At 51.9% G+C, this 25,694-nt stretch overlaps 3 protein-coding genes across 17 annotated transcripts in view; 2 read left to right on the forward strand and 1 right to left on the reverse strand.

Moving 5' to 3' along the window:
- On the forward strand, positions 1-10,426 carry CDK2AP1 (cyclin dependent kinase 2 associated protein 1). The gene is made up of 4 exons (XM_027956427.3): positions 1-313; positions 5,131-5,228; positions 6,783-6,909; positions 9,606-10,426. Exons 1-4 carry the CDS (start codon positions 259-261, stop codon positions 9,671-9,673), a joined length of 348 nt encoding a protein of 115 aa, XP_027812228.1. The 5' UTR covers positions 1-258; the 3' UTR covers positions 9,674-10,426.
- A 1,708-nt stretch (positions 10,427-12,134) lies between these two features.
- Positions 12,135-25,415, reverse strand: MTRFR (mitochondrial translation release factor in rescue). 5 transcript variants are annotated; one of them, XM_027956430.2, is made up of 5 exons: positions 24,791-24,878; positions 24,005-24,054; positions 21,899-21,948; positions 14,589-14,889; positions 12,135-12,969 (listed from the first exon to the last, which is right to left on the reverse strand). In XM_027956430.2, the coding sequence occupies exons 4-5, from the start codon at positions 14,868-14,870 to the stop codon at positions 12,718-12,720; spliced, it is 534 nt and encodes a 177-aa protein (XP_027812231.1). In that variant the 5' UTR covers positions 14,871-14,889; positions 21,899-21,948; positions 24,005-24,054; positions 24,791-24,878; the 3' UTR covers positions 12,135-12,717. The 5 variants fall into 5 exon arrangements, with proteins under 5 accessions (XP_027812231.1, XP_027812232.1, XP_060257115.1 ...); XM_027956431.2 differs by lacking the exons at positions 24,005-24,054; positions 24,791-24,878 and adding an exon at positions 24,942-25,415; XM_060401132.1 differs by lacking the exons at positions 14,589-14,889; positions 24,791-24,878 and adding an exon at positions 24,942-25,415.
- MPHOSPH9 (M-phase phosphoprotein 9) overlaps positions 25,190-25,694 on the forward strand; it is a 58,825-nt gene continuing 58,320 nt past the window's right edge. For 8 of the 11 annotated variants that reach the window (XM_060401118.1, XM_060401120.1, XM_012097706.4 and 5 more), the window contains exon 1: positions 25,190-25,253. The gene's annotated coding sequence lies outside the window, so the exon portion shown is untranslated. Of the gene's footprint in view, positions 25,427-25,694 lie in introns of all 11 variants that reach the window. The other 3 variants (XM_060401119.1, XM_042234563.1, XM_060401122.1) reach the window with 1 other exon arrangement.

Genomic DNA, 25,694 nt, shown 5'->3' on the forward strand with positions numbered 1-25,694 from the left:
AAAGTTTGCGGCCGCCCCTGCGCCCGCGCGCCCGCCCGATGTATGGGTGATATACTGCAGCGGGTGTCAGGGTGAGGGACGGCCATATTTGCCGGTGCGGCCCGAGCCGTCAACAACAAAAAGTGCGCGGGAGCTCGGCGGGCGCACGGACGGGCGCACGGACGCCAGGACCGCCTCGCCGCCGCCGGGTCTCGCCGCCGCCGCCGCCCTCGCGGGCCGGGCCCCGCTGCGCCCCGGCGCGCCCCGCCGCTCGGGGGGATGTCTTACAAACCGAACTTGACCGCGCACATGCCTGCCGCCTCCCTCAACGCCGGTGAGTGAGTGCGCCTCGCGGGCTGCGCGCGCCGCGCCCCAAGTGCAGCCAAGTTGGGGGCTCGCGCGCCCGGCCCCGGCCCCGGCTCCCGGGAGCCCGCGGCGGCCGGGGTCGGCGGGCACCGGGTCCCGGCCCGGGGCAGCGCGGCCGCCGCCGCCATGATTCCGGCGCGCGCGCTGCCAAAGTTCGCGGGTGCGACCCGCGCCGCGCCGGGCCTCGGGTCGGGCCGGGGCTGGGGCCCGGGTCGCGGGCGGCCGCCGCGGTCCCCCCCACGCCGGCGGCCCCGGCTTGTGGGGAGCGCGGCGAGCGAGGGCGGGGGAGGCTTTCTCGGCTCCTTTTTCCTCCGGCTTTTGGGCGGCTCGGCGAGGGCCCCTGCCGGCGGGAATCGGGAGCGGCCCGGTCGCGCCGGGAGCGGGGCGCCGGGAGCGGGGCGCCGGGAGCGGGGCGCGGGTCCGCCCTTGGGGACCTGAGGGGCAGGCCCGGGCGGGGGGTCCGGGAGGCAGGGGTGCACGTGAGCAAGGCCGGGCCACGCGCAGGCGGCGCTGCGGGGCGGCGAGAGCGCCAGGTTGCAGCCGCTCCCGAGGGCGCGGGGCCGCTGGGGTCACCGGCGGTGCAGGGGAGGTGGTCTGTGGACGCCCGCCCGGCCTGGCGTGGGGGAGCAGGTGCCCAAAACGGGGCGCACGGGAGGTCCCCTCAGGCGTGCGCGAAGTGAGAGAAGTTGAAGAAGACCGGGGGCTTCGGAGTTGCCTGCAGGCGGAGGGCGGGGGAGGCATTGAGCCGGGGTCCCGGCTTGGAGCCCCCAAGTCTAGGTTTAGAGGGGCCTCCTCCAGGAGCAGTGCTCTCCGTGTGCTGGGGCTGAAGCTGGGCGGTCCCAGAAAACTCCTGCATAAGTTGTCCGGAAGCTTTAGGCTGAGTCTGGGGGTCTTGCCTCAGAGACCGGGGCGGGGGCGGGGTGTGTGTGTGGCAAGGGGGCACGCGGGATGTGTGTGGCTGGTGGTAAAATTTTGTGGGGTTCGTAGGTGACTGACTGCCCCCTCTCACCGAGGTTCTCCTTTAGACTCTTGGTGGGAAACTTCCAAAAAAGCGAGGTGCATGGGGGTAGGGGTGGAGGCAGGGGCTTGGCAGGAAGGAAATGGGCCTCCCTGGTCAGAAGTGCCACGCTGGCAGTTGGCCGAAAGTTTTGGGCCTTGTCTTCTAATGTTAACTCGATAACTCCAAAATCTGAAGGGCGCCCCAGAAAAGCACTAAGTGTATGTCCATGTACGTATATACCTATACGTAGGTGTATATATGTGTGTGTGTGTTTAACTTCTTGGACAGAGATTTGGGGATTGGAAAGGGTTAAGATTCAGGGTGTGGATGGCTGTGGGGGTAGATAGTTTAGTTGGTCAAGTGTGGGCTCTGTCTGAGCCCCAAGAGCAAACGGCCCCTATTTTCAGCTGAAATGTTCTCATCTCTCGGGTCTGCACACCTTAAGAGGCAGGCTTTGTGGCCAATGTTTCTCACTGCCTCCCTCATCTGACTCTGGGGTGGGATGGGTGGAGGGTCTTGCCGCCGGCCCAGGTGGGCAGGAAGTCTCAGGTTCCCCTGGTGCAGTTGAGGCAGGGACCCTGAACCTGGCCCTTTGGGGACTGGGGTCCCAGAGGGAGCAAGCCACCCGCTTAGGCACCCTGAAGCCCTGCTCTGGGCTGGCTAGCACCTGTGCCCAGATTGTCTTCCTTCTCCTGTGGTGAACTCCAGGAGGAGCGCTGAGGTCTCCAGATCTCTGGTGTTCGGGTGAGGGGCCACCTGCCCCCTGCCCTGAGCGTGGACCCCTTTAGAAAGCCCGCATCTCCCTGAGCCATTTGCATCCAAGATGGACTCTCCACTGCCGCTCCTCCGGCTTCCTTGTCATCATCCCTCACGCCCTCCAGCCCTGCCTCCTGCTCGCGAGTTGCCAAGCCGCGGCCTGGCCGGCGGTGGCAGTGGCGGAGTTAGACAAAGCCCCCGCCTCCCCGCCAGAGAGCCCCCCCAGGCGCCCCAAGTGGCGGGAAGGCCGCCAGCTCCCCAGGCCCGGGCCGCTCTTTGTCTGGCGTGGGGGCGGGGAGCCGCGCCTGGCCCCAGGAGCTGCTGGCCTTTGCCAATCCCTCCCTCGGCTCAGGGCCCTCCCTGGTCCCCGCACACTGCGCGCATTGTCTGCGATGCTCTGAGACGACCGTGCTCACGCCCTGTCTGGTTTTCTCCTTGGCCTTGGGCAGCTGGACCGCCGGCCCTCCCTGTGTCTGCAGGAAGCTGTGGGCATGAGTGGAACTTGGGGTCCCTGCGCCAACTCTTCCCAGGGCCACAGGCACCCCCCTCTGAACACTGAGCAAAGGACTGGCTCAGAGTCGGGTCGACTACCACATCACCCAGGTGACAGGCAAATCAAGCTCTGGGCTCTTGCCTGACTTCTCCACACTGCTTCCACGCCTGCAACCCATTCCTTCTCCCTCTCTCAGGAACTAACCCAGCACCGTGGAGGAGCAGGTTCTAGAGCCTTTAGACATTCTGTTGGGAACTATTTCCTCAAACAGATGGAGAAGCTGAGGCCGGAGAGAGAAGGGCCATGTCTTAGGTCCCGCAGCCCAGTATGGCGCAGCTGGCCTGGCTCCCAGTCCAGACCCTTGCCTGCAGGAGAGAGGATGGGTCAGGAAGACAAGACATACAGAATATAGTAATAGGAGAAGAAGGGCAGGAGGTAGGGCAGAGAATGCACTCATTTCCTGCGGGGAGCTGGAATCTTCTAGATGCTTTGAAGACCTGAGCAGTGCCATGGACCCCTCCTCCCCCACTCTTGCCTTAGCATCCCAGCCTTACAGAGAGAAGTGTAAGAACTTGCAGTGGTCGGGACTTGAACCCTGCCTGGGGCAGTGAAGCCTGAGCTACCCAGACCACACTCACCACCCACATCAGAAGGCCAGGAAATTGGGGTTTGGCTGATGTGGTGAGGGGAGCTGGGGGGGGCACCCGCTACATTCCCTTGCTCTGGCCATTGCACACCCATGGTTGCCTCGGATGGAGGTCAGAGACGTGAGTGTAGCTCTGTAGCACAGGTGTGTGAGCAGCCCTTTTTAGAGGCATGGCAGCTGGGTGCTGTGCTCAGTCCCCAACTTAGAGGTGGCAGAATCCGTGTTTCCTGTCTGGGCATCCCATGCTTGGGCATGCATCTGGGCCCCAGTGGAGAAATCCAGGGCCAGTCAGGTTGGGTACAGAACTGTCCCCAGCTCCTGGACAGAGGGACAGGTGTGAGGTGTTAGCTTCTTCTGTGCTGTGTGGCCTGGGGGCAGTGCCCACCCTCTCTGGTCTGTGTTTCACTCTCTGCAGTGAGGGGTTCCAGGGCCCCTTCTAACTCCAGCAGCCTGAGCCCCTGAACTTCCTTCCTCTCCTGCCCCTCCCCTTGCCCACACCAGATGAGCAGCTGGTCGGTTTGGCCGGCCTGGCACCAGCTGTCCATCCCCGGGGCCAAGTCTGCAGAGCCCGCTGTGTGCGTGAGAGAGAAAGAGAGAGAGAGAGACCGTTTGGCTCCGGGGGCGGCAGGCAGAGGGAAAGCTGCTCCCGGGCCAGGCGTGGAGGCAGGCGGGCCGCTGCTGAGGAGGGCTAGGTAAATTCTCCATGGTTACCGCTGTTTGTAATTCCGCAGGACATCCTTTACCCGCTAATGGCCACTTGGACGCCATTATGGGTCTGCGTGCTTCCAGCTCCTGAGCTGGAGCTGGAATATTCCCTGCTGCGGACCTCCCCATCCCCCATCCAGGAGACTTCATTCTGAGCCAGGCCCTGGCCCCACGTGGTCCCTCCGCTGAGGGACAGCATCTTCTAGTGTGGCAATTCATAAGTCGGGTCTTACTCCTCCCCTCGGGGGGCATAAGCCATCCAAGCATAGATTCAGACTGGCAAGAGTCTGGTCCCCGCTTTGGGGAGGAGTGACGGGAGCTCAGAGAGGCTGAGGGACTTGCCCAGGGATAACATAGGCTATGATGTGCTCCAGATTCCTGACACGGTGTCCAGTGGGCTTCTCAGGTGGCGCTAGTGGTAAAAGAACCCCCACCGCCACCCCCCCGCCAATGCAGGAGATGTGGGTTTGGTCCCTGGGTTGGGGAGATCCCCTGGAGGAGGGCATGGCAACCCACTCCAGTGTTCTTGCCTGGAGAATCCCATGGACAGAGGAGTCTGGCGGGCTGCAGCCCGTGGGGTCACCAAGATTCAGGCACAACTGAGCGGCTAAGCACACATGCACACCAGTCCCCGGCCAGGGTTGGCCTCAGAACTCCAAAACCTTCCCGTCTTCCTCACTGTGTAGTCCCGCAGAAGTCTGGGCACCTGGGAAGTCTTAGCCCCAGTGTGGACCAGCCTTAGTAGCAGGTGGGCTCTGTGGCAGCCATGGTTCCCTAGGCTGTCAACCTCTGAGGCGCAGGACCCAGCAAAGGAGACTTGAAAGGATTAGGCTGAGAATAGCAGCAGATTTCTTCTTTGCTCCGAGTCCTTGGTGGTATGAATGGGAAGGAGCTCTGTGATTGATTAGCAATGTCTGCTGGGGTGGGGGGTGTGAAGGGCAGCGGTCTGTTAGCTACTTTTTACTGTCAGTCATTTAGGCCAAGTGTCAGCCACCACCAAACTGGAGGATGGGAGGAGGGAGGCCGGGAGGAGGGTTCTTTGTCCTCGGAGACAAAAGACCATTATTGACGGCACGAGTGTTGACAGCACGAGTCCTGGGCAGGGGGACTGAGAGTCCTTACCTTGGCAGTGGCTACAGTTAGCCAAGGCTACTGGATTACCGACTTCTGTCTCCTCCCCTACAGCTGGGAGCGTCCACCCGCCCTCCACCAGCATGGCGACGTCTTCACAGTACCGCCAGCTGCTGAGTGACTACGGCCCGCCATCTCTAGGCTACACCCAGGTATGGCAGCAGGGGTGATGCGAGGTAGGGGGGACCCTGGGGGCGGCCTGGGCACAGAGGGGAGGCAGTGGAAGGAGTAGAAATGATGGAATGGCGTGGTCACCCCAGCTTCCCCAACCCAGGGCCCTGGCTGGGCTCATGTTCGGGGCTCAGGGCCTTGGAATGGAGAAGCGGTGAGAGAGGTTCACGGGGGACACTGAGTGACAGGAAGGTGTGGGAGAGCCCAGGGACACTGGCTGTCCTGGAGCCACCGCTCCCACTGGGCCACTGCCCCACGCGTTATCCCTGGCCGATCTCCTTGTGCTGCTGCCTGGGCAGGTGAGGTCTGGCCTGGACTCTGGATCTGAGCTTGGACAGAGGGGAGGGGACCCTGTTCCCACTCACTCGCCACAAGATCATGGCCCCAGCAGGGAGGACGGGGCCTGTAGCCTAGTGGAGCCCAGGTGGGTTCCATCTAGAGCTGGTGGCCCCTAAGTTTTACACCGGGTTCCATCGGTCACAGGGCTGTGACCCTGCCCCACTCCACCCCAAAACCAGCCGAGACTGACTTTCCCCTTTGGGTCGGGGGAGCCGTCAGTGGAGGCAGCTTCCCCTCTTTAGGAAGTGCTGCCTCGAGGGGGGCGGGGAGGGCGCCTGCGCCACCAGCCGAGAGATTCTCTCCCGTGGCTGCAACTCGTGTTCCGAGGTCGCCACGGAGGCCGGCCCTGCCCTGGGGGATGAGGTGGCGGCCTGCTGCCATGCCCCGCCAGGCCCTCCTGCCCCCGGAGGGGAAGTGGGTGGGGGCAAGGGCCCCCCTGAAGAGGTGGTGGCTAGAGGACGGGGCCAGGCGCAGCCTGGACAGACCCCGGAGCGCCCCGGCCTTGAGGCGGCAGCCAGAGCAGAGGAGGCAGGATCGAGGGGCCCAGGGGAGGCGCCCAGAGGACGCCGAGGAGCCAGACAAGGAGAGGAGGAAGGACCGGGAGGCCAGGAAGCAGAGGCGGCAGAGGCGGGGGGAGCAGGCGAGGGCCTCCCTGGGGGGAGGTGGCCAGCCTGATGCAGCTGGTTGCAGTGGGGGAGGCCCGAGTAGGCTGGTGGAACTCGGCCCCACTGATCAGTGTGCTTGCTGGGGGCAGTTGGAGGGGGGTCTGGAAGGAAAGGGTTTCTGTGTGGTGGACCCTGCCAGTGTGGGGAGGAGGGAGACTCTAAATACGTGCTGGCTTCTGTCTGGGTGGCCTTGGCAGTTTTTCTAGTCCTGCTGACCCCCAGGTGTGGCGTCCATCTCAGCCATTCACCCTGGATCCCCAGCTCTCCTGGGATCACTTGCCTAGTCGTGGCTCCTTCCAGGAAATTCTCAATGATCACCTTTCTGTTGACTCTTTTTTCCTTATTTGAGATGATCAGAGGGCCTTCTGGAGACTGCTGGGCGGTGGCCTTGAGTTACAGAGACAATAGAGAGGGCCAGCTCCCTGGTCTGTAGTTGTTGCCCTGTGCCACTGGCATGCATTGGGGTCCTGACTGTGGCACTGGGGTCAGGTTGGGTGTAATCCTTCTGAACACTTTGCTTTCTGATTGCAGGGCACTGGGAACAGCCAGGTGCCCCAGAGCAAATATGCTGAGCTGCTGGCCATTATCGAAGAGCTGGGGAAGGAGATCAGACCCACCTATGCGGGCAGCAAGAGTGCGATGGAGAGACTAAAACGAGGTAAGTCATGGACCCTGGACTCCCCTGGTGGGTGATGCCTTTCTGCTGGCTGACCCCCGGCACTGGCTCTCGTCTTGAAAGATCTTTTGGGGAAAACGGAGGGTGGCAGACAGAAGCATCCCCTGTGGCACAGGGGCGCTCATTTTGTTTCAGAGTGACTGTTGAGGCAACATGAGCTAGACCCTCCTGGGGGATCTGAAGGGAAGAGGCTTGGCGGCCAATTGTCAGATGCGGCATCTGAGAAGGGAAGCCTTGGGACTTCCCTGGGCGGGGTGGGGTCCAGTGGTCAAAACTCCATGCTTTCACTGCAGAGGGGTGCAGGTTCGATTCCTGTCGGGGAACCAAGATCCCATAGGCTGCACAACCCCCCCAAAAAAGCCTTTGTGCCCAGATCCCGCAGCTCTGCCTCATGCCTGCTTCACTCCCACTGGCCGACTCTGGTCCTGGGAGCCCCAGGCAGCCCAGTACAGCGGGCCCCCCCTAGGGGGGAGACCTGGGGCCAAAGGGGCCTGCATTGCCCTGTGCTGTCCTCTCTGGAGCAGGGCCCCAAGGAGGGGTGTGGGGCAGAGGGTGAGAGCACTTTGAAGTTCTTTCGTGACTGAAGAGGGAGGGAGGGCGGAAGGCTGGTGTCACCGGGAGGAAGGGACTCACGTGAAGATGTGACTGGCCAGCTGACTTCAGAAGGCAGTGAAATAGGTTGGTTGCTGCTTCACGAAGTGAAAGGGGAGTGGAGAGGAGAGGAGAAAAGGATTTCTATTTTAGAAGGTAGCAGTTCAGAGCATGGTGGCTTATGTGCGAATTTAATTTTAGGAGGGTTTTTTCTTTTCTTTTTTTTTTTTTTAAGGTTAGAGAAGCAACTTTGGAGAAAAACGAGAGGGGAACATTCTGTGGCTGTAAATCTGGGGCGTGACGGCAGGGGGGCCACGGTGGTAATCAAGCCACGGCTCTAGTGATGGGCAAGGCTGGCTGAGGACAGGTGGTGACTACCTATGTGAAGAGACTGATTGCAAAGCCAGATCAGAGAATAACAGGCATTGGTGTAGGGAGGGGAGGCTGGCAGTAGGGGCTGGAAGAGGCCTTGGGGGAGAGAATGAGCTTGACCCCAGCCCAACCGCAGGGGTCATGGGGGCATCACTCAGCCCACAGTCCTGGTAAACTGAGTGCTGGTTACCTAACTGGGCATGCCTGAGGAAATGCTGAGCCCCAGAGTCTGTCTGAAGGGCTATCTGCAGCCACCCAGCAAAGCTGGCAGTTCAGATCAACACATGGATACACCTAGCAACTGGCGCAGGGCACATCCTGGGTGAGCACCTAGTCCCACAGTTGCCCTGACCAGTAGCTGAGAGAGCTTGCCAAGTTTACATCATAGCAAGGAAGGAGGGTCCTAGGGCATGGGGAATCAGGCACCAAGAATGCGATTTGTATTTTTATTACTCTATTTTTTGGCTGCACCACGCAGCACGCAGGGTCTTGGTTCCCCAAGCAGAGATGGAACCCACGTCCCCTGCAGTGGAAGTGTGGCGTCTTAACCACTGGACCACCAGGGAAGTTCCTATTTATGTTTTTTGTTTTGTTTTTTGGTGCCAAAACCTGAGACTGAACTATTTGTGGTTTTTAACGATGGAAAAAAACTCTGTGACATGTCAAAATTCTGCGAAATTCAAACTTCAGGGTTTAAGCAGAGACTTGTTGGAATGTGAAATGTCTTGGCTCTGTCATGGTATGATGGCAGAGTGCAGCAGCTGTGATGGTTGGCTGTACATACGCCCTTTGCTCAAAGTCTTCAGAAGCTCTGGGGATTAAGATTTGTGAGGTGGGGATACCTGAGTGATGTGGGGTGTCATTCCTAGGGCCCTCTCGGGGTCAGCTCTTAGGAGGAATAGATTCTTGGTGTCAATTAAAATGAAGTAAGTGTTTCATGAAGTTTAGTAAAGCCAAAACAAAAACAAAACCCAAACAAACGATAACTCCCAAACCATAGTGATAAAAGATGAGGGGAAAATCACATCGTAGATGGCACCAGTCCCTAGCAGAAAGGATGAAGCAGTGGACCAGGGTGGACTGAGTGAGCCTTCGTCTTGTGCCCAGATCTGGGCAGGCTATCTGACACTCCCAAGTCCTTTGTAGAATTTAGGAAAAATAATGGTTTGAAAGCTCCATAGTGGGCTTCCTAGGTGGCACTAGTGGTCAAAAATCTGTCTGCCAATGCAAGAGACAAAATGTGTGTTCGATCCCTGGGTTGGGACGATCCCCTGGAGGGAGGGTATGGCAACCCTCCAGTATTCTTGCCTGGAGAAACCCATGGACAGGAGCCTTAGAGGACTATACAGTCCATAGGGTTGCAAAGAATCGGACACAACTGAAGCGACTTGGCCTGCAATCTCTATCATGGGTCCTCACTTAAAGAACTTGGGTGGAGACACTTATTCCTGGCATCTGGATGGTAACATGGTTTGTGTAGCGAGTAATGTCAAGAAAAGAGCTTGCTGATTTGTCATCTTGAGTATGGGAAGAAATACTTTAAGGGAGATGTGACGAGGAGTGTTGGCTTTGAGGGATAGGATGGGGTTTGGGTCGTAGAACGCAGGTCCCACGTTCTCTCCAGTCTGAGGTTTCTGCAGCTGGTTGCGGAAGGACTGCTCTCCACTCCTGGAGTTGGTGCTGCCCTCTGACGCCCGTCTCTGCTTCTCTTCCAGGCATCATCCATGCCCGAGGATTGGTGCGGGAGTGCCTGGCTGAAACGGAGCGGAACGCCAGGTCCTAGCTGCCTTTTGAGCCTGGAAGGTTTTCCAGCTTCTTCCCAGAGGAGAAGTTACGGTTCACCTCCCTTGTTCAGATGAAACTCTTGTTTTCAAAATGGTTAACCAGTTCAGTTTCTCCTCCCCTGCCCCTCCCATGTTCACTTAGGCTCTGAATCTACAGTCTCTTTAAGATTGAGGAAAGATTTTGAAATTGATTAGGAGTTACATTTGAAATAGTTAGGAACTTCCCAGGTGTTTGTGGTTTTGTTTTCTTTTTTTAAAAGCGTTGATTCAAAAGATGCACGTAGAAGTTACCTCTCTTACAGCAAAGTAGTTTTGACTCTAAGATACCAGTGTCTGGTTTTCTTTTGAATACATTTATGTTAACCCAGATTGTTCTGTGTTCCTTTCCACAAGCTGATACAACTTGAAGTTTTTCAGTAGTACGGACTTGACAGCACACTTAACCTAGTAGCCAGTCCCCTCGTCTGCCATACGGTATAGATTCTGCTTAATGTAACTTCTTTTTTGCTTAAGCATATTTGCATGATTATTAGTGCTTTGAAGTCCATTCTAAAATGCACAAGTTATAAATACAGAAGAAAGAGCAACCTCCCAAATCAAACCTAACAAGGACCCGTGAAATTTTTCCTAAGACTGTATGTAGATTTCAGTTCTGCCTTTTATGAGGGTTGACCCAAACATCTGGAAGAAAATGGAACTGTTTGCGTCTTTGTATTTATTACTTGATGTAATAAAGCTTATTTTCATTAACAGCTTGTATTACGATGTGGGTTCCTTGAATTCTTGGTGATATTTAAAAAAAAAACAGCTCCTCAGTGAGAGGAGGGAGAGACCTGTCAAAGGGCATTTTCCCACTTGGTCCAGGAAGGTTTTGTGTGACAGGGTCAGTAGCACAATGGGCCAGGGACGGGATGTGTTGGGGAAGTGAGAAGGCAAGGATCGGGTGAAGCTGCACAGTGGATGCATTTTAACGACAGCAGGTGTAAGTGAGCGCCAGGAAGGAGAGCAAGAGGAGAGGCTGTGTTATTTTTTCTAGTTGCGGTGCGTAGGCTTCTCACTGCAGTGGCTTCACTTGAGCACAGGCACCGGGGCGCGGTGGTTGCGGCTCCTGGGTGCTAGAGCACAGGCTCAGTAGTTGTGGCACGTGGGCTTAGTTGCTCCGTGGCATGTGGGATCTTCTCAGATCAGGGGTAGAAGCTGTGTCTCCAGCGTCAGCAGGCGGATTCTTCACCACTGAGCCACCAGGGAAGCCCTTGATTCTGCCCTTTCTGAGCTCACCTCCCTTAGGCCATTCTGTGTTTGGGAACTTATACTGTGAGCATTTTTTTCCCCCCCATATAATGCAGCTACTAAACTCCAGCTGGCTACTTACCCTGTTCTCACCAGATGGTAAGAACTATTTGTCCTGGTGCTGGGGAAAGTGGGTTGCCTGGATGTCCTGAGAACCCATGGGAACCCCAGGAGTGTCTTCCAAAGGGACTGTGAGGTCATCCTTCCTGTATTCCTTAGGCACTGATTCCCATGTAATGAGGGTTTACTGTGGTGAGAGGTAAGACTAACAGGAGGGATGTGGTCAGTTTTACAGGTATGAGGCCAGGCCCCAGCTATGACTACTCTAAAGGCCAGTAGCTGGATATTAGGGAGCTGGCTTGTCTGCATCTCCTTCATGGACATGATAAGAAATTCACAAAAATTTAAGGAGACAGAAATTAAACTGCCTGTCCCTCTCGTCTGAAGCTCCCCCGTTTCCCATCCACTGTTACAGTCTCTCATGTACCATTCCAGATGCTTCTCTTGGCTACCTTCTAAAAGGAGGGTGGAGATCAGATGGGCCCTGCACATTTTGGCCAGAGGTCCAGAGCCTTGCATGGAGCTGAGCTTCCAAACCAGGCCACTGCCAGGTGAGAAGAGCGTTACCTGGTTTCCTTACAAGTCATTTTACTGGGATGCGTGCAGTCTGGCTTCCCTCATAGCTCAGTTGGTAAAGAATCTGCCTGCAATGCAGGAGATCCAGGTTTGATTCCTGGGTCGGGAAGATCCTCGGGAGAAGAAAATGTAACTGCCTCCAGTATTCTGGCCTGGAGAATCCCATGGATAGAGGAGCCTGGCAGGCTACAGTCCATGGGGTCCCATGAGTTGGACGTGACTTAGTGACTACACCACCACCACCATGCCGTCTGGTCTTAAGAAACGAGGCAGGCCCTGTGTCTTGACAGTGGCCTCACCTCGTGGTTTTTGTTTCCTTCCTAGTTTCTTGCATAAACTAGGGTTCTAATAAACCAAGCTAATAACCACACCTAACCCTCCTCCCTTCCCCACCAACAATCTGTAAGGTTAACTCTGGCTTGAGGGATGGTATCAAGCAAATTCACAAACCAGGTTTCTGAAACCTCATCTCTCATAAGCCTACTACTTGTAGACCCACATACAGGGAGTGACGTGTGTATTTCCTCACCAGAGTGGCCACTTGTCAACAGTTTATTAAGTTAATGGGGTAAATGGGCAGGTGGAGTACCAACTTGTAAACCTTCCTTCCACCATCTTGTTTTCTTTTATTCTCTTAACCTGACATGACGCTAACGGACATCCACGTGTCAATGATCAGTGATGTCCCAGAGGATGACAAGGAGGCACTAAAAATGCTACTGTTTGACTCAATTCTATCATTTTTCCATAAAAAGTCTGTTACTGTTTTTTTTTCTTTCAAAAATACTTTCACTTCTCACTTTTGATAATAAAATATGATACAGTCACACAAATGTATAGCTTAAAAAGGGACATGCTTCTACTTACCGCCCTGGTCAAGAAAGAGGACTCTGCAGCTGCCTGGGAGGCCCTTCAAGCCTCCCGTCACCATAACCTTTCCTCCCCCACAAAAGCGCCCCGTTCCTTCTCCAGTAATGACTTCCTTGTGTTTCTTTATAGTTTTATTCTCAGAGTCTCTATCTCTATTCGTGACAGTCTGTCTGCCACTTAGAGACTTGGCTGTCTCTGGGGCCCGGCACACACACTCTCCTCTGAAAGCCGCCACCCTGGAGGCCAGTCAGCAGGTTCTTTCAGTCAGAACCTGCAGTCCTCTCCGGGCACTTTTACTGGATTCCCATTGTTCTTTCAAGAGTTTCTTTTTCTCGAGGGTTTCCTTTGCTCTTTTTTTTCTTTCTTGCTTTCTCTTCTCTGCCTCGCGTTTTTCTCTGCAAACGAGACTGTTTTCGCCATTGTAGAAGACGTCCACTTTCTCTTGCAGGATTCTCCGAGCTAGCTTTCTGTTTTGGTCAACGGATCTGGTCTGGTGGCACTGTAAGAGATGATATTTCATAATGTGAAAGCTGGTGTGTCCTGGGCAGGACCTTGGGAATCATTAGACAACCTCATCCCTTTACAGAGGGGTCAGGCCCGCAGGGGCAAAGCCACTTGTCAGGAGTCCCAGCAGGTCAGCAGCAGGATGAAGGCCAAGCCCCCTCCTGCCTCTGCCCAGCCTGTGCCCAGTCCCACACCCCAGCTGTTACATGGCTTTCACTGTGACTCTGCCAATATTTGGAGTGTTGTTTTGTTTAGAAGTAACAATAGCTTTCAAAGAAAGTCCCCAGATAATTTTGGAAATGTCAACCAGTATGTCTAAGCAAGCCCTCTTGTGTGCCCCGTTTATAAACTTCTGTTTGAAGGAGGAAAATAGCCTTTTGGCATTAGTGGTAAAGAACCTGTCTGCTAATGTAGGAGATGTAAAAGATGTGGGTTCAATGCCTGAGTTGGGAAGATCCCCTGGAGAAGGGAATGGTAACCCACTCCAGTATTCTTGGCTGAAGAATCCCATGGACAGAGGAGCCTGGTGGGCTACAGTCCATAGGGTCGCAGAGTTGGACACCACTGTAGTGACTTAGCATGCACGCATGCGCTATTAGGGTGAAAAGATAACATTTTGAGCAACTTTGGAGTGAGCTACATGAAACAGGTTAAACAAATTTAACTATGTCAGGTTTCAGAGTTTTATTTGTTGCTCATGAATAACAGTTTTTTTGAGGAGGAAATGAAAAATGATTGAGATTTTAACTAATATGCTCAGAAATATGGCAGCAAAGAACAGCTGTCAGGACCAGACACTGGGTTTGGTCTGAGTTGACTCTGGCAGCTGGAGGAACCTCTCTGGGCCTCAGGCTCCACCTTATGAGCGTGGGCTTATAAAGATTAAGAGTTGATGTGAATGTGAAGCTACTCAGAACAGGGCCGGCTGGCAACATGCTCACGTGATACGTAAGTACTTGCTAACTGTAACACTGGTGTAGGAAAACCTGCCAATCCTCTCTCCACTGTGCCTCGAGGCTTGTGCTGCCTTCAGGGCCCTGGGGCCACGGGACAGACCAGTGGCCAGTGAGGCCACTACCAAACCAGGAAACAGGAGAAAGCAGTAAACCCTTTCTTAGAGTGCAGCATGTATTGACAGCTGGCGATGTTCAGATCAGTGGTTGGATTTTTGCATTCAGGAGGGTCTGCTGGCCTGTTCGGCTGAGGGTTGACATCAGTTTGCCTCGTTATCTCATTCAGTCCTTCTCCAGAAGGGCAAGTGTCGCTGACATTTACCAAAGGGGGGACGGAGAGACATGGAGGGTGCAGCCATCTGAGTCATCAGCCAGGTGGCTAAGGGCTGAGCCTGCTGGCAGACAGCCTGGGCCTGCAGGCTGCTCGGGGGCCCGGAGCCCATGTCAGGGCCACAGAGAGCCCTCTGCAGCCCAGTGGCTTGACAAGAACTGTGGGGCCTGCCAAGTTCAAGGACGGCAGCAGTAAGAGTGCAGCTGCTCAGGATCCTGGGAGGGGGCTCCTGGGGCCGGGCCAGGCCTGAGACCCACAGTCCCCCTACTGCTGGGGGCCACAGCTGTCACTCAGGAGAAATCAGGGGATCCTGAGACCACCTTCCTCTACCTTGACGACGATGCCCGAGGGCACGTGTCTCAGCACCACGCAGTTGCTTGTTTTGTTGGTTGCCTGGCCCCCTGGACCGTGGCCTTTCACGAACTGCTCTTCAAGCTCATGCTCGTTCAGGGAGAGCAGCGTCGGGCAGTCCTTCTTGCCGGCCGCCTGCACTGGAGTGGCCATCGTTCCTGGGGACAGGAGCGGCAGCTTCTCGCAGAGCCGGAGTCCCCAGGGCACCAGGCACACTCTGGTCAGTGGGGCAGGAAAACGGAACAGACCCAAGGTACTCATGGCGAGGGGCTCTCAGGACCTGAATCAGACAGAGAGGAGAGCCCTTCAGCCTGGTCTGCTCTCAAGATTAGATGAATAATTCTTCAGGTTCTAAGATCACCTCTTATGCACCAGTTCAAAGGATCACCACCCATCTGGCAGGCAGGGGATTTAGGAAATCCGTGCAGACAGGACACCCGGCCACACACACATACACCTCTCCCCGGCCCTGCATTGTCTATAGTGTTCTCAGCACAGCAGTACATGCCCTGCCAGCTGGTAAATATTTTCTTGTAAACGGACCAAAAATATCTTCAAAGCACCCAGAGGTGCCGTTTTCTCAGGAAGGAAAGGCTGCGAGTGTGAAATTCAAAAGCACGGGGCTGTAATTTGATGAGGAAATACTCCATAGGACACCAAGCAAGACTCAGAATCTGAGTCAAGTGACATGATTTAAGTGTGTGAGAATCTCTGAAATCAAAATGAAAAGATGACAGTATGTGATGGTCTGTTTTAGAGCTGGGCTTAAACAGTCTGATGCAGTAACTATCACTATCAATCAATGTCCTGATTGTTGTTTTTTAATGTTTCCAGTTTCATGGATTTGAATAGGAACATCTGTTCCCTCAGAAGCACTGCCAATCAAAGGATCCAACCAGCACTCATCTTTAGTGCTACCAAATCTACTGATTTTTTATTAAGGTGCTTGTTAGGTTCAAAGTAAAAGGCAAGGGCGAGGGAGGGACATGAGGTCAGAGAGAGCAAGATGTGGTCTTCACGGAGCTCACAGAATTTCTCCCAGTCAGAGAAGGTGTTCAAGAAGAATGCGAGAGCTGCTGAACGGGAGGTTTCAATAACTACTCAAGACTAGCATACAGCTGAAGTGTCTTCATTGACAAATGAATAGAGAATAACAGCCATGACAATGTGGTGAGTCCCACAAGCCTCTGCTGTTTTTCGAGGGAAGGCAGAAGATCTGAAAGGCACTGTCAATTTTCAGAGGCCTACATACTCTCTGTGAACGGGGCAGGGGTGTGTGTCACAACCTTGGCCCATTTTCTCATCTGAAAAATGCAGGAGAATAAGCCCTCTTCATTGGGGCTGCCCCGGAGGCTCAGCGGTAAAGAATCTGCTTGCAAGGCAGGAGCCACAGATTTGATCCCTGGGTAGGGACGATCCCCTGGAGGAGGGCATGACAACCCAATCCAGTATTCTTGCCTGGAGAATCCCATGGACAGAGGAGCCTGGTGGGCTACGGTCCATAGGGTTGCAGGGTCCAACATGACTGAAGCAACTTGGCATGCATGCAAGCCCTCTCCATGCAACCCACACAGGTTTTGAGTGAAATCAGAGAAACAGTAGTATTCTGGAAAGGGCTTTGTTGATAATCCTGAAGCATATGAGACTGGTTTTTAGCAAAATCACCCAGGTGGATTTGGGGAAGTACAAATGTGCCGCTCACTTAAGTACTTCTTGATTGAGGATTCTGTAGACACTGAAAAGAGATGTAGAGTTGTTTTTTAAAATCGTAGTTGCTTTATGTATTCCTCTAACAACTGCTTCTTGTGAGGCTCTAGACAGCTTCTTTCACCACTTGAAACCTTGTACATTCTAGCTCATGGCAACTGGTCTCTAGCACAGGTAGGAACTGGAGTTAACCTAACTAACTTCTTCAGCCGAAAGTACTTAACGTCCACCAAGTTATTTTTCACTCGGTTTCTCTTGGCTCATTTACCTTTCAGCCACCAGAAGTTCTGATGGCTGACGTCCACTGGGCCCCACATGATCTCTAGGTGACCTTATGGCAGAAACATGCTAGTGTGCGTGGCTTCCTTGCAAATACATGCATTTTCTGAAATCTAAGTGCCTGTCTTAGTTATCAGTACAGATGACATGGGTTGTTTCCAGAATGAATACAGTATTCTTCATCTCTATGGAAAATAAATGAAATGAAATGTACTTTTCAGTCTTTAGGCCAGTGCTAGTTTTCAATCTTGTAACTGACACTATGGTGTAAACCAATGGTCCACAACCTTTTTTGGCAGACAGTTGTCTTCGTGGAAGACAATTATTCTATGGACCACAGGGGTGGGGAATGGTTTCAGGATGGTTCAAGTGCATTACATTTATCGTGCACTTTATTTCTATTATTACATCAGCTCCACCTCAGATCATCAGGCCTTAGCTTCTGGAGGTTGGGGTGTGCGGGTGTGCTCAGTCGTTTGTCATGTTTGACTCTTTGCGACCCTAAAGGCTGTAGTGGGCCAGGCTCCTCCGTCCATGTGATTCTCAGGCAAGAATACTGGAGTGGGTTGCCATGCCCTCCTCCAGGGGATCTTCCCAACCCAGGGATCCAACCCGTATCTCCTGTGGCTCCTGCAATGCAGGTGGATTCTTTACTGCTGAGCCCCTGGGAAGCCCCTGGGAAGCCCCTGGGAGGTTGGGAACCTCTGGTCTAAACTCGTATCTTCTTTGTGAAAAGAACAACGTTCCATCAGTCCCAGTGGGTGATAATTAAGGCGGTGCTGGTTCATAAGATGCTCCGTGGCTACCAGGGGAGGTATTCTGAAACAAGAGTATGCCAGTGAAAGTGGTGCTTTAAAAATGGGTTCTGTTTATTGTGTGAAATATGTCAGAAGCATCCTCAGGAAAAAATGAACGACAAAGCCTTTCTCTGCCATCTCTACAACAAAGAATCCACTCCCCTATAAATGACTGAGTGAGACCAAGTCGATGTCCACAATTTCCTTCCCCTTATTTCTGCTTTCAGTCTACAGAATTCCTTTGTGTATTAGTGTCTGGTCCCTGGATTCGGTTCATGGAACAGGAGCCCAGTGCCTCTCCTGGGGCTGCCCTTTCGTTAGGCAATCTGACCAGGCAGGATGGCGGTAGAATATAGTCTGGCCACAAAGAAAAGGAAAGAGGTCTGAGACAGGGCGAAACTCCCAGACAAAGGGTGGAGAGGAGGAGAGCACTTTTATCAGCTGCTTTGTCGCCAGCCCGATGTGCTTCAAGTCTACCTTTCTGTCCTAGTTCAGAGCTGACACACACAGGAAGGTCTCCCACCGGACTGGAGTTCACGGAGGTCCCCAGTGTTCAGTTACTGGCTGCTTTGTCTAACGGCTAATTCCAGCGGCCAATCAGATGATTCCAAATACTTTGAGTATCTCCTGGAGCTCTGGCTGGACTCCAAAAATGGCTAAAAATGACAAACACACCCGTGGCTCCACTTCCCCCAAGCTCAGAGAAGAATACAGATTGGATTTCAGTTTTTGTGATACCCACAGAGCAACCCAAAGTCTTTGGGGAACAATAAAAGCAGCTCAAATTAGAGCTCATCGTGACATTAAAAAAAAAAAGAGAGAAATGGTAACAAGCAGTGTAAGGGGAAACCGGCAGTCGAAACAGCAAGCCGGGATTCCTTCCTGTTGGTGTGAGCCTCAGGCCTGGGTGGGGTCTCCACCCTGACTCCCCTCTGCTCTGCTTTTCCTTGGAGGGCAGCTTCTGCGCTAGACAGCTGACTGCAATTTAGGTTAAAGCCGCGCTCTCTCACTTGGTCAAGCTGGAGATAAGAGGGCGGATGCTTTTACAACAGGGAACATTAATTTGCTCCATGAATATTTTCAGCATCTACTATATGCCTCAATGAGTCTGAGACTGCAGCATAAAACAGAAATGGAGACGTCTGTAAGGTATGTGCCAGAGCCTAACATGGACAAGACGCCAGAGAGCAGTGGTTCTCAGACTTCACTGTGCCCCCAAGTCACCCGGAAGGCTGGTTACCAGGACTTCAAAGCTGCATCCTATTAGGTGCCTTTGTTCCTGATAGGAGCCAGTAGAGTCCCTCCTCTGGCTTACACGATCAGCCCAAACCAAGACAGACACCTAGCTCAGGGGTGGCATGCTCTGCTCTGGAACGTGGCCTGTGACTGGAGCACACACAGATTTTAAACAAAGGGCAACGAGGTGAGGCTTGTTTCACCAGTGGCTCAAAAGCTCTGGAGAGTGGTAAGGGGAGGCTACTGCCTGTGCGTCTTAGACACAGAGAGGGTATTGAATCTGGAAGCCTCAGGATTAACTCTGGACCCACCTTCTGGATGCCATTTGCCTACCATTCACTGATGATGTTTTAGAAAGATAGAGTACTAGTTTCTCTTAGACACAACTTCTTAGTGTATCAACCTTGAGGGAATCATCCAACCTAAGCAAAGGAACAGGTATGGAGATTCACTGAAATGGGGTGCTTTAGCAAAGACGGGGCTTCTCAGGTAGCTCAGTGGTAAAGTATCGGCCTGCCAAACAGGAGATGCAGGTTCGATCCCTGGGTCAGGAAGATCCCCTGGAGAAGAAAATGGCAACTGACTCCAGTATTCTTGCCATGGAGAATCTCATGAACAGAGGAGCCTGGAGGGCTACAGTCCATGGGGTTGCAAAGAGTCGGACACGACTGAGCGACTAAACGACAACAATAATAGGAAAGGTGATAGTTAACGTTTTCATGGCTCTAACCTTCATGCACAGACAAATCCCTTAGGGATCCTGTTAAACAGGACGCAGCTCATTAGGTCTGGGGTGGGGCTTGAGACCCTGCCTTTCTAACCAGCTCTCAGGTAAGGTGGCTGCTGCCTGCAGTCCTGGCTCTTAGGATTATATACTGCTGGGTAAGAGTCTTAGGATCGTGTTGACAATGATGGAGGTGGAGAAGGTGGAAAGGGAAGGAACAGGCAAGAGAGGAAAGACATTTGGAGAAAAGAATGAAATGAATGTCGAGCTGAGCAAAAAGAGCAGGTGAAACGGTCACGAGGGGATTGAGAAACTGGGTCATCTGAAAAAAAGAACACCAAAAATGTTGCTTCTATTGCATTAATGTTCTAGAACAGCAATGTCTAATAGAAATACAGTGCAAGCCACGTGTGAAATTCCAAATTTTCTAAGCCACACTAAAAAGAATAAATAGCAACTGATGAAGTAAATTTCAATATACTTTACTTAATCCAATACATCCCAAATATACTTAGGTCAACATGTGATCACTATAAAAATTATTGAGATTTCCTTGTTATATGAGGTCTGCACAATCTGAGGTGTGGCCACGCTTATAGCACATGTCGGTCTGGACTAGCCATGAGTGCTCATGGCTACTGTAATGGCTAAGGGAGTTCTGGAGTCTTGCAATCAGAGTGTGGTCCACAGAGCAGCAGCGCACCGAGAGCTTGTTGGGTGTGAATAATCTCAGGTCCTACACCAGGCCTTCTACATGAGAACCTGCATTTTCATAAGATCCTCAAGTGATTCAGCAGCACATTCAAGTTTGAGAAGCAAAGGACACAGGAATTAGCAAGTTCTTCCAGCTGCTTTTCAGAGCTTGTTGTCTTTTATGTTGATATTATTTCAGAAGTTGAGGCCAGAATGCAGCAGGGCTGTTTACCTGCTTAGTCATGGTCTTGTTTCCCCTTCCTGAAGGAGATAAACTAGATTTCAAAAACAATGATCTTATCAACAGTGAAGGACCCAATTCAGTGAGCTTTTAAAAAGACAAAATGGCCAGCTGATGGCACGAGAAGCTAAGAGAGGATTTTCTGAGAAATGCTTAATAATAATCATCTATATTTTGAAAGTGTGTTTGGGGGACTTCCCTGGTGGTCGTGGTTAAGAAACCACCTTGCAATGCAGGAGACATGGGCTCGATCCCTGGTCTGGGAACTAAGATCCCACTTGCATGAAGCAACTAAGCCCGCGCCACAACTAGAGGGTCTATGTGATGCAGAAAAAGATTCTGTATGACTCAAGGAAGATCCTGTGTGCTGAAACTAAGATAAGACCTGACGCTGCCAATACATAAGTAAATACATTTGAAAAAAACCATAAAAGTGTGTTTTGGTGTTCCCTGCCGAATGGGAGTAAAGAGAAAGCACCCTTTCTTTCCCTTTCACATCCAGCTGAAGCTTTTGTTCTGGTTACCTAAAATCCTCATGAAGAAGTGAAGTGAAAGTCGCTCAGTCATGTCCAACTCTTTGCAACCCAATTGATTGGAGCATGGGATTCTCCAGGCAAGAATACTGGAGTGGGTTGCCATGCCCTTCTCCAGGGGATCTTCCCCACCCAGGGATCAAACCCAGGTCTCCAGCATCACAGGCAGATTCTTTACAGTTTGAGCTACCCAGGAAACCCAAATCCTCGTGAGGGCTAGAACACATCCCCAAACAGAACCCCAGGGAACTGTGGCTCAGGCTTGACACAGACCCTTGTCATTTCCTAGGCTAGGGGTTCTCCACTGAAGAGAAAGCACCATCCAGCCACAGTAAGTGTTTCCAGAGAACTATTTCTCAAAAAAAAAAGCACAATGGACTGAGCAGGAAAGTATAACAGAGCTGTCAAAAGGACAGAGCTGACGACAGAGGACAAGAGAATAAGGAGTCCACTCCCGAGTTTGGTTTAGATTCAACAGGCTTACTGCCGCCCAGTCCAAGAGACAACTAATAAAGCAGATAAGGAGAAAAGCTTTCAATTCATACAATACCAGCAGCCCGTGCAGTGTTTTTTTTAAACAGAAAACGTTGAATCCACAATTACACTTGTCCTATTTGGGTGCATCACTGTGATTTTCTTCTATTTATGGCACCTAACAGGAACTCTGTTATTTATCAACTATGCTATTAAAATAAGACAGACACATAAAAAAGCAGCAATGATTACACTCCACACTTTTCTCTAAAAGTCGAAAAGACTCTATTAATGATGCATTGTATTTGTTTAGGATGTCTGTTTTCAAACCACATTCAAATACATTATTGTATTTCATACAAATAAAAGATGAGATGCATACTATGTGGAATAGTTCAGGAAGACTTATTTTGGAAGAACATTCCATTTTCTTAAACTAAATTTGTCCTTCCCACCCCTTTGTTCTTCCCCCAGCTCCTTAAAGAATATGAGCTCATTTTCAATTTTCTCTTGACCCTTTCTCTCGATTTTTTGTCCCTGACAGGCCATACTGCTCTATAGTCAGTATGACCTGAGTCAGTGTCTCAATGCCATGATTTACTCACCGTGCAACTCTGGCCATGTTTCCAAATCTGTAAAATGGAGGTTATACCACCTAGGAAGAGAAAAAAAAAAAATTGCACAGGTCGCTACAGATTTAAAGCACTTCGTGGTGCTCCAAAGCACACAAAGCTCAGCAACCTCTGGCTGACAAAACACAAGCCCAGTCTGCAAACGGATTATTTCATGGACTTATGTTTTAAAAGCTCAGAGAAAAGATATCTAGAACATGACCTGCAAACTATTTTACTTGGTATCGTCCAATTTAAGAAATACTTGGGGACCATGTGATCACCAAAGACTCGCTGTTTGGTGAGGTCATAATTGTGGTCTATGAAATCAAGTGCCAGAGAGGTAATTATGATGCTGAGAATATAGCTTGACTTCCCAGCTGGTTTCAAATTGAAAAATAAAAACTACCTTCATCAAAGCAAGTCCTGCTTTAAACATACAGATCTTTAGGAATTATCTGATATAGTAAGAAAAATTATGAGGGGTAGGAAAGGTAAAAAAAAATGTACACCTGATATTAAATAACATATTTAAATGTATACCTCATCATTCATTTTCATGTTCCATTCATTTTCATAGTCCAATTTAGTTTTAGAGTTCCTAATTTTTCCTGTGGGGGCCAGCCTGCCCCCAACCCCCATCAATGACAAGCTGTTTGGATGTAAGAATTACTGACACCAAGTTAACACCCTGGTTAACAGACATTAAATGTCTCAAGCCGCTAATAGCCAGTATTACTGAATAGCCTAATCTTATCCGAATCAAGGAGCTCCACTCAAAATTGTCATTTGAAGCCTTCATGGCAAAAGAAAAATACTTCAGCAATGCATGCTCAGTCGCTCCGTTGTGTCTGACTCTTTGTGACCCCATGGACTGTAGCCCACCAGGCTTCTCTGTCCATGGGATTATCCCAGCAAGAATACTGGAGTGGCTTGCCATTTCCTCTTCCAGGGGATCCTCCCAACCCAAGGATTGAACCCACATTTCCTGTGGCTCCTGCATAGGCAGGTGGATTCTTTACCACTGAGCTACCTGGGAAGCCCCACTTGAGCAATATGATGTTATAATAGTCATATGGTAATCACACTCTTATAAAGCCATAAAATATTAGTATAAGCTTGCACATAAGTAATGCAAAATCTCCAGTATGAGAAGAGGGAGGTTAAATTAGATGAATAGTTACTGGGCTTCCCTGGTGTCTCAGATGGTAAAGAATCCGCCTGCGATGCAGGAGACCTGAGTTCTGTTCCTGGGTTGGGAAGATCCCCTGGAGGAGGGCATGGCAACCCACTCCAGGATTCTTACCTGGAGAATCCCCACGGACAGAGGAGCCTGGCGGGCTACAGTCTATGGGATCGAAAAGAGTTGGACACGACTGAGTCACTAAGCACAGCACACACAGCACATACTTGTATTTCTAAAGCCTTCTCTTCCCTAGTTATTTTCATAAAGCTGCTTTTTAGTCCAATTAGTCAAAAGCAATTTCCACTCTGAATTTGTAAAAATTTAGACCCCTTCAAAGAGCTTAAATTAAGAAATAAGGTGTGAGTACCTTTACCAAAATATTTCATATCAGTTAGTTAACAAGATAACTTGATTAATCAGAATACTAGCTCCTGAACATGTTGGCTTATTAATTAGTAACAGATTAATAGGTTCTTTGAAAGTTACCTAAAATCACACTGCCAAAAAAAGAAACGCACTGAAACTAAACAAAATCCATCTGATTCTGTATCGAAAAGCCATGCTTTCCTGCCTAGTGCATGATTAGGAACTAATACCCAGTACTCCCGATGTTGGGGTTAACATTTTTCTTGAAGGAAACACACCTCCCTTTGCCTGGAGCTGTCCCAGGAATCCACTCTCCCATTCTTGTGTGAGTGCAAGATTCTACAGTATCTCAATTATAGATTTTTAACCGACTGAAATTAGTGGTAAAACTGCTTTTTTTTTTTTTTGATGGACTTGAAATAGACATTGAAAATATAGACATTGAAAATAGAGCCCTGTGCTTAAAAGTAATTTGATTTAGTGTAAGTATTAAACACAGCACTGATTGGTGGATTAACACAATTGGGAGGAGGATTTGATTTATTTACCTTTAAGATCTTCCATACACGGATAAGATTTTGGAGAGAATGAATTTTTACTGTTGAGACAAAATTGTTAGGTGTTTTTACAAGGCTCTGATCAGATGAAACGCCTCTTGGCACACTTGTTATTCCAAAGGCAAATAACATCTGCTCCTGGCTTCTGCATCCTGCATCCTTCTGCCTGCATCCTGGCTTCTCAGGCACACCTAAGGACAGGGCTAGCGATGTGCCTTTACTGGGGGTTCAGGACACGTAGAGGTAAATCTAAGAGCTGGAAGTAAAGTACTTTCGTCTGAAAAACGCAGACTGAACAGTGCGTATGAGATGGGCTGGTGGGCCCACGGGAAGGGACGTGGGTTCTCTGCGGTCCTTCGAAAGGCTTGGCAGGAGCAAAACCCTCACAATGCCTAAAACAGGCCCAGCTGCATGATCACAGCTACCCAAGGCTCTGCCGAACAAGTAAATGAGCATCAATCCATTTGCCCTCCGGCTTCGGTGGAACTGTTTTCTCCATAACGGTGGGCTCTCGTCCTCGCCTGCCCCCCAAGTCCGTTAAGAGCCCAGTGCTGACCCCCCCCACCAGCCTAAAGTAAATCAGATCCAGGGACAATTTAGTTCAGGTGTCGGGGCCGGCTTCATCTCACCGCCAGTGGGGCCTCCAGGTCAATGGGCGGCGCGACTCAGGGTCGCAAAACAGGGAAATTCAGGGATTCCAGCTCCCAGTCCTCTCTCCAGAGCCCCTGATGATCGTGGGCAACGATGTGGATGCCGAGCTTCTCCACAGACGCTTACCTGACCTCAGGAATGGCCTTCCGCCCCCAAAGTTCTGGAGGAACCGTAATCACCTCAGGAGCGGGATCTCTAACTCGCTTCCGGGTCTGCGCACGCGCGGCTCTCCAGCCGCAGTTGCCCTCAGGCCTGAGAGCCAGCCCCCCCGTCTTACCTATTGCGCATGCGGGAAGCTAAGTAGTCTTTCCCGCGTAGCTGCCGTAGGTTCCCAGAGAGCCAATCAGAGGAGAGGACTTGACAGCAGCCCCGCCCCTCTCGTTTCCCCGGCGGCTGACCTCCGTCTCTGGTGGGAGCTGGGGGACAGGAAGGGGGAAGACGAAGCGCGCGCCGCTGCACGGCCGTCTCCGCCCCCTTCCAAGTAACCAATCGTGACCAAGACGCCGGGCGCGCGCACGCTCCCTCGAGTTTAACGGTCGCGAGAGGCCGAGCGCCCGACCCTGACATCGGCAGTGGGAGCGGCGGCCAGGTAAGTGGCCGCCGGCCTGCGGGGAGCTGCCAGTCGCAAGGGACAGGGGACGCGACGTCGAGGACACCGAGCCAGCGGACCCCTGAGTGTGCTGATGGGTTAGGGCGGGGGAAGACAACAGTCAGGCGACACCACCCCGCCGGAGCCCGCGGGCGTGTGGGGGCTTTCTCCCGGTCCGTACGCCTTTTCTAGACTCTGTGCCCTTGAGTGACACCCGCGCGGCCCAATCGCTGAGCGCCTCTTCCCCAGGGGCGGGGGGCTTGAGGGATTTGGCTTTTCTTTCTTTTTTTTTTTTTTTGACCAGGTTCCTGGGCTTCCTTTGAGAATCAGTAATGTAGTTGTTGCACCGAGAGTTTTAACTCCGGCCTCCCCGCTGGCTACAATTTAGGCGAGAACCAGCAGCGGCGGTCTGGCTGTCAGCGCGAAAATGTCAGAATCTGG

Source organism: Ovis aries, chromosome 17 (assembly GCF_016772045.2).
Source record: "Ovis aries strain OAR_USU_Benz2616 breed Rambouillet chromosome 17, ARS-UI_Ramb_v3.0, whole genome shotgun sequence".
Taxonomy (NCBI): domain Eukaryota; kingdom Metazoa; phylum Chordata; class Mammalia; order Artiodactyla; family Bovidae; genus Ovis; species Ovis aries.